At 40.2% G+C, this 12,449-nt stretch overlaps 1 gene segment (V, D, J or C); it reads right to left on the bottom strand.

Annotated features, from left to right (window-relative positions):
* Nucleotides 1–1,589: 1,589 nt before the first annotated feature.
* On the bottom strand, nucleotides 1,590–11,424 carry LOC134497166 (Ig heavy chain V region 914-like). The segment is given in 3 exon segments: nucleotides 1,590–1,688; nucleotides 2,183–2,547; nucleotides 11,379–11,424. Coding segments are annotated over 3 exon segments (510 nt in total).
* Between the last annotated feature and the right edge of the window lie 1,025 nt (nucleotides 11,425–12,449).

The following is a 12,449-nucleotide window of genomic DNA, read 5'->3' as shown; positions in this document are numbered from 1 at the left end:
GGAAGGGAATAAAAATTGATATGGAAAAATGGGGAAAATTACAACTATTTTTGCTGTGAATGATATCCGTAATCAAAATAAATGTATTACCGAAGATGCTATTTCTTTTCCAAACATTACCAACTCTAATCAATGAAATAACATTTAAAGTATGACAAAAAGATATCTCAAATTTTATTTGGCAAGGAAAAAGACAACAAATTAAATTTAAATTATTACAAGATGCTAAAGAAAGAGGAGGGTTGGGGTTACCAGATCTTAAATTGTACTTTGAAGCTTGTTGCTTTCTGTGGAGAAGAGAATGGTTAACATTAGAAAATCCGAACCTTCTACAGCGACAGGGACATGAACTTAGATGTGGGTGGCTGCATCTATTTGGACTGAAAAAGCAAAAATGAACAATGAATTGAGAAATGGTACTATTAGAAAAGTATTATTGAGGGTGTCGGATAAGTATAGCAGTAGATTATTACCAAACATACCAGTGTGGATATCGCCACAAGAAGCTTTTGCAAGGAGGGAAAGTTTAGATGATAAGATAAAATGGTTAAGATATAAAGATCTGATCAAATATGAACAAGATACACCTGTGCTAAAAACAAGAGAAGAAATAGAAGAAGGACACCGGTGTGATTGGTTCACATATATGCAGTTAAATGAACGATTTAAATGAAATAAATATATATATACATTTTAAAAAGAAAAAAACAGAGATCGAAAAACAGTTATATATAAATAATGAGCATATTATGACAAAGATGTAGAAAATATTATTACAATTAAATCACGAAGATGAACAGGTCAAAGAGTGTATGATTAACTGGGCAAGAAATTTTGGATATAATATTTTATTAGAGAACTGGGAGAAAATGTGGACAAAGGGATTAAAATTTACTTTGTGTTATCATTTAAAGGAAAACTTGTATAAAATGATGTACAGATGGAACCTAACCCCACAAAAATATGCAAAATTGTATAAAAACTTTTCTAATGTATGTTGCAAAAGTTCACAAAGGGAAGGAACATTTTACAAATCACTTTGCCTTCTCCCAGTTAGAATGCGAGAAATCCATGAAAACTAAGGGACAATCTTCTATCATCCCGAAATTTGTATATAATTTTGGATAAAGGAGATACACTATCCATTCACATCTTATGAACTTTTTTTAAAGAATTTTGAAATTTTGGGCAAGTCCTTATAGGAGTCAAGACAGGCCTGTTTAATAATTCATACCTAGGAAAAAGAGCAGGGCTACATTTGATTAAATAAAATCCTAGGATTGCCACCTGGAAGTTGAGGGGCTGAATTTCCTTCATCACAGATCGAAAACAACAAGGTGAGACCATAGGAGTTATTTCAATATTTTTTTTTCCATTTAACTTTCCTGTCGAGCAAAGAGGCTGAGCAATTCCAATCTTTCTCCGACCAGGAAGTTACTGGGAAAAACGGCAGGTGGGAAGGCAATTTTCCTGAACCACCTAGAACATGACTTTCCCTGGAACTGACTTGAACCCCCCGATCTACGTTCCTTTGCTATTCTAAGTATTATAACATGACCGCAATTAGGCTAACCCTTGGCCTGATGTTTTTAGGCCTTGTTTTCTGACTTCTGCCCCCTTCCTTGGTGTGACACCACACCAAACTCTTGCAGGCCTAGCAGCATCCTGAATTTATTACTAAATTTCGACTGCCAGCAGAGGAAAATGATTGTAAACATATTTAAACTTTTAAATGCCTATATGTGTGTGCATGCGTTCTTGTGTGTGTGCTTCTGTTTGTGTACATATATGTAGTACAGCTATGGATAGAGGGAGAGAGGATATATAGACACAGAAATAAATGCACCCAAAGAGGGAGAGGGGAAGATCTGCGTCTCAAGAAAGAGGAAATGAGGGTTGAACTTCAAGACCAATAAAGGAATGAAGAGTTCTAATTACTGAATCAATTCTTTATTTCCTGATACTTTTTGAGAGCAGAACATGAGAAAAATTTCCCTTTGCTCTTTTTCAGGAGGGTGCTGATATTTGCCATTTTCTTCCTATCCAAATGGAAACAGATCCCAGAATGCCCTGGCCAAGATCAGCTCTTTGCTCTTCCTCCCTCTTGGCACTCAGGCAGCTTTCTCAGGTCCCTCTCAAGTCTCCTGGGAAAATCCAGCCTTCTGGGGCTGAGCTGACTTACAGAGCGGCTCAGAGGAAGGGAAGGTTTTTGCCAGGCTTCAGACTCATTTCCTCCCACTGTGTCTCTCGCACAGTAATAGACTGCCGAGTCCTCCGGCTTCAGGCTGTTCATTTGCAGATAGAGTTGGCTTTTGGAGTTGTCCCTGGAGATGGTGAAGCGTCCCTTGACTTTGTCTGAGTAGTAAGTACTGGAACCAGGGCTTATCCATGTCACCCACTCCAGTCCTTTTCCAGGGGCCTGTCGCACCCAGCTCATGTCGTAGCTGCTGAAGCTGAATCCGGAGCCTTGGCAGGAGAGACGGAGGGACTCTCCAGGCCTCCTCACGTCCCCTCCAGACTCCACCAGACGGGCCTCTGACAGGACACCTAAAATAAAAGTTGTTTTAATGAGCTCTCCTTTATGCAAGAATTAAAATGGAAAGAACCTGAACAGGAGGGAAACAATTACCTCTGAGGACTGCCAGTAAGGAAACCAAATTCAGCCACAGGATCATTTTGGCTCCCGTAAAAGAATAGAGGGGACTTGACAGGAAAGGATTCAGGAAAGGGCACAAACTTTGTGTTATGGGTGTAGCCTGAAAAGAGACACCCTGGGGCTCCTTTAAAGGGGAAATTGTGGCCTGATTTACATATAGCTCAGCATAAAAGAGCTCCTTGGGGCTTTGAGGTATAGATTTATCTCAACACACCTTTCACTCATGGGCCATAGATGAAAGGGCAGCTTTACACTGGGATAATTAAAGCTTCTGAGAGAAGCTCCTCCTTTCAAGTAACGGTTTTAAGGTGACAGAAAGAAATCAGGCATTGGAATTTCCTCAAAAAGCCATGTTACAGTCCGGAAAAAAAGAGGATGGCACATCGGAGTTCAAAATGGTTGCTCCACTGTTGTTCCCTTGACCACGTTCTTTGGAAGAAACCAAAATTAAGTCACTGCAGACCAAGCCATAAGGCCCAATTTATAAGCCACAGATCAATTTTACATACACATCCAAGTCTCAAAGTTGGAATATAAATCATTGGAAGCCTGTATGATGTTTCTTATTCGTTTGGTTTTTAACTCAGCAGCCGTACTGATTACAAATATTGCGAGGATTTTGTGTTGCCATTTTTATGGTCTTCTTATCTGTTTTTAGCTGCCCAGAGTTAATTCATACTAAGATTCAAAAAAACTGGCTCTCCTACACTGATTCCATGGACTGAGAAACAGAAATAAATGACTTTTTGTTTTCCAAACAATTCAGTTTGTTCTATATTTAGCAAAGCACATCTGTTCTCATCTCAGATGTGGCTTCATGGTGAGGAATGTAATCTCTTGGGATGTTAAATGTCTCTGCGTTGCCTTCAGTTGTCTCTCAGGAAAATGAGAGTAAAAGTAATGATGCCTCTGAAGTGAGACAAGGCCTGCAGACCCTTCCTTTGTTCCCCTCCCCCACCCCTCCCCAAACATATGCAAAGCCATTCCGTGTAGCAACACTGCCCCCTGGTGGAAAACCTGAGGAGGGCAGGCATCTACTTAACTTTCTAAAGAGATTCTTGCATGAAGAAATGGTAATTAGGGCTAAAAAGAAATGAAAGAGCTCCAGGAAAGTTAAGCTGGTCTATGGAGTAATCAAAAACCACACTTTTGTTATATGACAGGAAATTCCTTTTGATGGGTTATTCTATGAGATACTGTATTTCCTGAGGTCGTGTATTCTTATTTTTTCTCCTAAATATCATGAAATCGTCTAAAAATGAGTTGGGAAGGACCATCTCAGTCGACTAGTACAAATCATCCCTAACTGGTGGGGAGCCAGACCCTCTCTGCAGACCTCCAACAAAAAGAGGCTGTTCTGGCCAGATTGAAGCAGGTCCCCCTCATTCTTCCCTCACCCTCGTTTTACTCCAGGCAGGGCTTATCATTGGTCAAAATCTGCTCTGTACCAGTTCTGTATTCTCTCTGATAGGAGAATAATTCTTAGCACCTCTTGTCCTTCTTCTACCATTCATTTGCAAAAGATTTTGCTAAAGATGAGACTTAGAGGAAAACATAATTTTATCCTCTTTTTATTTTTCTTTATTTCTTCAAACTGTATCCCACTATTTTTACATTAACTCCATCTCTACATTCACCGGACCCCTTTTGGCCATTTCCTATCATTCAATTAAAGCAGAAGCTGTCACTGAATATACAGTCCTCAGGATAAAAGAGGCACTCAGTTCATTGCCTTCCACCTTTCCTTGGACGTATATTCCAGAGAGGAGAGGTGAGGAGAGGAGAGGAGAGGAGAAATATCCCTTTCATTTACAAATGTATTCAGAGAAAATACTCGCTCTCTCCATTCACATGAGTTATTTCTTTGAAACTGTTTTCAGATTATGAGCCAGTTCTTATAGGAGCCAGGACATTGGAGGAAATAAAACGAGTATTTTTTTTTATACGTCAAATCATGTCACTAAGATTGCCTAGCACCGACCAAGAACTATTTAGTAGCTACTGAAGAGACAGAGTGGGAAATCATAGGTGATTTCAAAAGAAAAAGTAGGAGGGATTTTTCTATAAATATGAAGTGTCAATGAAACTCGACTTTTTATTCATTTATATTTCAGTTTTCATCATCACCGATCTCACTTGAAGAGGATTTCTGGACATTTTGCCCGAAAAGATCATCTGATATAGACTAAGCTATTGAGAATGATATTCATAGCACAATCGTTGAAGGTCCGCACGTCGCAAAGTCAAGAAGTCTGTTTCTAACAAACCTTTTCCCAAATGGCTGAGGAAGATAATCAATCACTTTGCCTTCTCCCAGTTGGAATGCAAGAAATGCATGAAAACTAAGGGACAATCTTCTATCATCCCTAAATTTATAAATAATTTTGGATAAAAAAGATACTATCCATACAGATACTGTGCATTTTTTTATAGAATTTCGAGATTTTGGGCAAGTCCTTAAAGGAGTTAAGACAGGCGTATTGAATAATTTGTACCTAGGATGAAGAGAAGGGCTACATTGGGTTAAATAGAAACCTAGCATTGCCCTGTGGAAGTTGTGGGGTTGATTTTCCTAAATCACAGATCAAAAACTACAAGGTGAGACCATAAGAGTTATTTCAATATTTTTTTTCCTTTTAACTTTCCTGTTGAGCAAAGAGGCTGAGCAATTCCAATCTTCCCCCCACCCGGAAGTTAGTGGAGGGGATGGCAGGTCGAGGCATCCCTGGGTGGGGAGGGGGTGGCAGCAGGACCTGCCAGGCAGCTACCAAAGGCTGCAAGAGAGTCCAATCTCAACAGACCCAGGAGGCTTCTGGGAGAGGATCACTGCAATTCCCAAAGTTTTGGTTTCTTGACTCTACCCGGCATTAGGGAGGGAGTGTCAGGATTAAGGGAATTGAATATATATTAACATAGAAGGAATGGGAAATGAGCATCATGTAGAAAATAATTTAACTGAGGAGTTAGGGCAGTATTCACAGAAACAAATGGGAATGAACTGAAATGTTCATCAAGGAAGAAATATAGGTACTGAATCCCTATTTGTTCCTCTCATGACATTTAAACTTTCTTTTTCTTATTTTTAAACTTCCTAGTATATTCTTCTGCCCCAATATTTCCTTTTCTCCTTGTCATGGTTCCATTTAATTTATACCCAATTTGATTGCCTCAGGCTCAAAATGTCAGCCCAAAGCAGCAGACCCCAAGACAACTGGAGTTTTCCTATCTCCCTATGAGGGTTGGGGAGATGTTTTCTTTTAAACAAAGAGAAATTATATATCTACAGCAGAAATGTGAAACTGCTCCAGACAGTTGCTCCTCATGGGAAGGCCACAACACAGCACTCTCCAACAGGTTTAGTCCTCTGGGAGACAAGGGAGTAGCCATCTTTTTGCTCAAGCCACAGATGGCACCTTTGAAAGGACACCCAGTGCCCCCTAGTGTAACATTGGTGATCGTTACAGGTGGTCTAAGGGTCCAGATGCATCTGAAATAAGAGTTTGGAATTTTTTATCAGAACCCTCCCCATTGGAAAAAGTTATTTATCTATTTATATAGATATTTATTTATCTATGAAATTATCAGTTTAACTTTATCAATTGACTCTGGGCAGCATAGAACACAGCATAAGAATACTTAATAAATGTAAACAATTATTTTAATAATTAAAAACATTTAAAACTATAGAAAACTAAAAAGAAGGAATATTAGGGGAGAATATATGAATAAAATTGGAGCCATAAAATGCCTTTGTTTGGAATTCTCCTTAAAAATGACAGGATGAGTCTTTGAAGGTTGGACACTAGAGGGAACTAGGAGGAACTCAACATTACAATGAAGGAATGTGAAGTGTAGGTGTGTGGAAGCAAAGGAATGAACTTACTGATTCAAAACAAATGCAGTACAATAAAAGAGACACCAGGAGCTAACTGTGAAATTTACATTTTCAGAAATTTTAGGGGAAAAAAAAAGGCAGATTGAAATCCAAAAGAGGGGAGGGACTGTCCTCCCTCAACATCTTGGCACCCCTCCTTGGAGCTCACCGCAAAGCTCTGTACTACGGCAGAATTTCAAAATGTGGAACAAGTGATTAATCGTTATGAATGACCAAAGGTGCATTTTCTTCAGGTTAAGTAAAGCTGTGCATGGCAGGTCTCTGCCAATTCAGAACACTGTTTCTAGAATCCATTATTCAACCAATTGTGGAGAAAATTTGTTAAACACCCACTAGAGTATAAGACATTTTTTTCTCCAAACCTTGTGATAAAGCTTTGTTTCCTTATAGATGACTTCTTAAAGAAATTAGAATTGATTAGATGCCAACATGACTCTAGGAGAAGAAACAATTATTTGCAAACTACAATTTCTGGTCCAATGAACAGCCATGGTCAAGGAAAACAGGTTACTCTTAAATTGTCCTGCTGTGTGGGCTGAGAAAAGGGAAGGAATCATTCTGTGTCTTCAAGTCAGTTCGCTTTACCCGAAAAGAGAAAAGAAAGACCAGTGTTGACATTGCCTTATCGTGCAAGGGAGTTGTAATTGCAGTGAGTTTTCATCCAAAAATGGTGGAAACGATCATCCTCAGAAGTGTCATCCCCTCTGAATACACCCTTTCTACTGGCTCAATACTCAGAGGGATTTTGCAGACCATCAGTGCCCCCTAGTGGAAAACTGGAGCAGATGAGGCAGAACTCTTAACCCTCCAGGTAGATGCCTGTATTCTAATCGGAGAAGGGAGGTAGGAAGAAGTTACTGAGCTCTGGAAGACCAAAAGAGGTCCAGTGAGAGAGGTGGGGATAGAATCAGGGCTTGCAAGAATAAGGGCTGTGGACGTCATTCTTTTGCTGGAGGTTGGGAGGACGGCAGGTGGGAGGGCAATTTTCCTAAACCTCCTAGAACATCACTTTCCCTGGAATTGACTTGAGAACCCTGATCTACATTCCTTTGCTTTTATAAGTATTATAACAAGACAGCATTTAGTTTTTCAGCGTCCTCTCTCAGCCACTGCATGTAGGAGTTGCTGAAGTCTAATCCGGAGACTTGGCAGGAGAGGCGGAGGGACTCTCCAGGCCTTCTCACGTCCCCTCCGGACTCCACCAACTGGGCCTCTGACAGGACACCTAAAATAAAAGTTGTCCTAATGAGCTCTCCTTTATGCAAGATTTAAAATGGAAAGAACCTGAAAAGGAGGGAACCAATTACCTCTGAGGACTGCTAGGAAGGAAACCAAGTTCAGCCACAGGATCATTTTTGCTCCCGTTAAAGATTAGAGGGGACTTGACAGGAAAGGATTCAGGAAAGGGCACAAACTTTGTGTTGGTGGGTGTAGCCTGAAAAGAGACACTCTGGGGCTCCTTTAAAGGGGAAATTGTGGCCTGATTTACATAACGCTCAGCATAAAAGACCCCTCGGGGCTTTGAAGTATAGATTTAGTTCAACACACCTTTCACACATGGGTATAGGTGAAAGGGCAGCTTTACACTGGAATAAGCTTCTGTCAGAAGCTCCTTATTTTAAGTAAGGGTGTTAAGGTGACAGGAAGAAATCATGCCCTGAAATTCCCTTAAACAGCCACCTTACAGTCTGGACATAAAAAGGATGGCAGTTCGGAGATCAGGATGGTGGCTCCACTGTTCTTCCCTTCACCACGTTCTTTGGAAGACACCCAAAATAAGTGAATGCAGACCAAGCCATAAGGCCCAATTTGTAAGCCACATTTGAATTTTACATAAACATCATAGTCTGAAAGTTGGAATTAAATAAATTAAATATATTTGAACCCTTAGGTTGTTCCTGATTAGTTTGGTTTTTTACTCGGCATGGATTACATACTGTATATTGGGGGGGGGAGGGGTTGGTTCCCATTTTGTATGGTCTTTTTATGTGTTATTAGCTGCCCAGAGTTGATTCATACAAATAATAATAAAAATGCCTCTCTTACAACTAGTCCATGGACTGAGAACCAGAAATAAATGACTTTTCATTTTCCAAACAATTCAGTTTGTTCTATATTTAGCAAAGCACATCTGTTCTCAACTCAGATGTGGCTTCATGGTGAGGAATGAAATCTCTTGGGAGATTAAATTTTTTGAGGTCTTTTCAGTGAACTCTTAGTCAAATAAGAGTATATATAATGATGCCTCCAGAGTGAGACAAGGCCTGTAGACCCTCCCTTTGTTCCCCTCCCCCTCCCCCACCCCACAGATATGCAAAGCGATTCCGTGTGACAACACTGCCCCCTGGTGGAAGACGTGAGGAGGGGAGGCATCTCCATAACTTTCCCAGGAGATTCTTGCATTAAGAAATGGTAAGTAGGGCTCCGAAGAAATGAAGGAGCTCCAGGGAACTTAAATCCAAAGTTGCTATTTTGTTATATGATAGCATATTCCTTTTGATGGGTTACTCTATGAGATATTGTACTTTCTGGAGATTGTGTATTGTTATTTTTTCTCGTAAATATCATGAAATCATGTAAAAACGAGTTGAGAAGGACCACCTCAGTTGTCTAGTACAAACCATCCCTAACTGGTGGGGAGCCAGACCCTCTCTGCAGACCTCCAACAAAAAGAGGCTGTTCCAGCCAGACTGAAGCAGCTCCCCCTAGTTCTTCCCTCGCCCTCATTTTACTCCAGGCAGACCGGGTTGGAAGGGCTTATCATTGGTCAAAATCTGCTCTATACCAGTTCTGTATTCTCTCTGAGAGGAGAATAATTCTTAGCACCTCTTGTCCTTCTTCTACAATTCATTTGCAAAATATTTTGCTAAAGATGAGACTTAGAGGAAAACATAATTTTATCCTCTTTTTAGTTTTCTTTATTTCTTCAAAATGTATCCCAATTTTTACATAAATTCCATCTCTACATTCACAGGACCCCTTTTGGCCATAACGTATGGTTCAATTAAAGCAGAAGCTGTCACTGAATATACAGTCTTCTGTAAAAAGAAGAGGCACTCAGTGCATTGACCTTCCATTTTCCTTGAACATATATTCCACTGAGGAGAGGAGAGGAGAGGATAATTGTCCCTTAATTTACAAATATCTTTGGATAAAGTGTCACTCTCTCCATTCACACAACAGATTTCTTTGAAACTCTTTTGAAATTATGGGCAAGTTCTTTCAGAAAGCCTATATTGTGAGGACATGAGAAATAAAACAAGTAATGGTTTATGTGTCATTTAAGTTCTTGACACTAAGATTGGCAAGCACCCAGGAATGATTTAATGGCTTCTTAAGAGACAGAAAGGGATGGCCTAGGTGATTTCAAAGGAAAAAGGATGGGAGATTTTTCTATAAATATGGAGTGCCAATAAAAGTAGACTTTTTATTTATATTCATTTATATTTCAGCATTCATCATCACCCACCTCACTTGAAGAGCATCTCTGGGCATTTTACGATAAAAGTTCACGTGATGTAGACTAAGCTATTGAGAATGATAAGCATAGCACAATCGTTGAAGGTCCGTACATCACAAAATTCAAGAAATTTGTTTATAACCAACCTTTTGCCAAATGGCTGAGAAAGATAATCAATCACTTTGCCTTCTCCCAATTGGAATGCAAGAAATGCATGAAAAGTAAGGGACAATCTTCTATCATCCCTGAATTTATATATCATTTTGGTTAAAAGAGATACATTATCCATTCATATAATATGGATTTTTTTTTTAAAGAATTTTGAGATTTTGGGCAAGTCCTTATAGGAGTCAAGACAGGAGTGTTGAATTATTCGTACATGGGATAAAGAGCAAGGCTACATTTGATCAAATAGAAATCTAGCATTGCCATGTGGAAGTTGAGGGGCTGATCTTCCTTCATCACAAATCGAAAACTACAAGGTGAGACCATAGGAGTTATTTCAATATTTATTTTCCATTTAATTTCCCTGTAGAGCAAAGAGGCTGAGCAATTCCAATCTTTCCCCCACCCAGAGGTTAGTGGAGGGGACGGCAGGTCGAGGCATCCCTGGGTGGGGAGGGGGTGGCAGCAGGACCTGCCAGGCAGCTACCAAATGCAGTAAGATAGTCCAAACTCAACAGACCCAGGAGGCCTCTGGGAGAGGATCTCTGCAATTCCCAAAGTTTTGGTTTCTTGGCTCTTCCCGGCGGTGGGGAGCGAGTGTCAGGATTAAGGGAATTGAATTGAATATCTATTAATATAGAAGGGATGACAAATGAGCAACATATAGAAAATAATTTAACTGAGAAGAGTTGGTGGTATTCAGAGATCCAAATGGGAATGAACTGAAATATTCATTAAGGAAGAAATGTAGGTCATGAGTCCCTATTTGTACCTCTCAAGAAATTTTAACATTTTTATTAAAAAAAACAAAAAGCTTCCTAATACATTCTCTTGCCCTAATATTTCCTTCTTATACCTGTCATGGGTTCTTTTAAACTATCCCGAACTTGATTTTCTCAGCCTCAAAAGATCCCCCCAAAGCAGCAGAACATATGACAACTGGAGTTTTTATACTAATACTTCAGGGCCAGTTTCCTGCTCAGCAACAAGCCTGTCTCACCCAGCTCATGTGGTATCTGCTGAAGGAGAATCCAGAGGCTTGGCAGGAGAGACAGAGGGACTCTCTAGGCCTTCTCACATCCCCTCCGGACTCCACCAACTGGACCTCTGACTGGACACCTACAAAGAAAGATGTTTTGGTGAAACCTCCTGTATTCAAGAACAGCAAATTGAAGCAAATTCTATAGAGAGGTCAGAATTACCTCTGAGGACTACTACTAAGGACACCAGGTTTAGCCACAGGATCATTTTTGCCCCTGCTAATGAACAAAGGGGAAATACAGGACAGGATTCTTGAAAGGGCACAAACATTGTGCTGGTGGGGGTAGCATGAAGGGGAAATTGTGGGGCTCCTTTAAAGGGGAAATGGTGATTTACATATCAGTCGGGATAAAAGAGCCCCTCAGGGCATTGGGGTTTGATTTCTTTGTACACATATTTCATATATGAATTTGAATGGAGGGAAACATCTCAGAACAATCAAGCAAGACTTTTCTTATTGTTATTTTCAGTACATACAAAAAAGGAGAGAACTAGATGAGAATAGGTAAAGCAAGATCTGATTAAATCTCATCTGTTGGGGAAAGCGTTTAAAGACGAGAAAAATAAAGCATGTGCTGAAAATCGTTTAAACAGCCCTGTTAGAGACTGAACAGGAAAAAAGGCCACCTCTAAGTCCAGGATCTTTCCTCCACAGTTCTTCCCTTGACCATGTTCTTTGAAGAAACCCAAAACAACGGAATGTAGACCAAGCCATATGGCACACTTTGCAAGGCAGAGTGGGATTGCACTTATACGTCTAAGTTGCAAAATCAGAATCAAAGAACTCACAGGCAAATAAGAAATTGCTGGACTCTGTGGAGACTTTTTTTGTTTTATCGGCTTGGTTTTTACTCAGCAGTTGGATGGATTTTAGATACTGGGGGTGGTGATTTCATTGGTTGCTAGCTGCCAAGGTTGATTCTGCAAGATGGGCAGCCATGTTGTTGTTTATTCATTTAGTCACTTCCGACTCTTTGTGACTTCATGGACCAGCCCATGCCAGAGCTTCCTGTTGGTCGTCAACACTCCCAGCTCCCCCAGGGACGAGTCCGTCACCTCTAGAATATCATCCATCCATCTTGCCTTTGGTCGGCCCCTCTTCCTTTTGCCTTCCACTCTCCCTAGCATCAGCATCTTCTCCAGGCTGTCCTGTCTTCTCATTATGTGGCCAAAGTATTTCAGTTTTGCCTTTAAGATCATTCCCTCAAGTGAGCAGTCTGGCTTGATTTCCT

This window comes from Candoia aspera, chromosome 4 (genome assembly GCF_035149785.1).
Source record: "Candoia aspera isolate rCanAsp1 chromosome 4, rCanAsp1.hap2, whole genome shotgun sequence".
Lineage (NCBI taxonomy): Eukaryota > Metazoa > Chordata > Lepidosauria > Squamata > Boidae > Candoia > Candoia aspera.
This window is presented reverse-complemented; position numbering and strand designations above follow the sequence as displayed.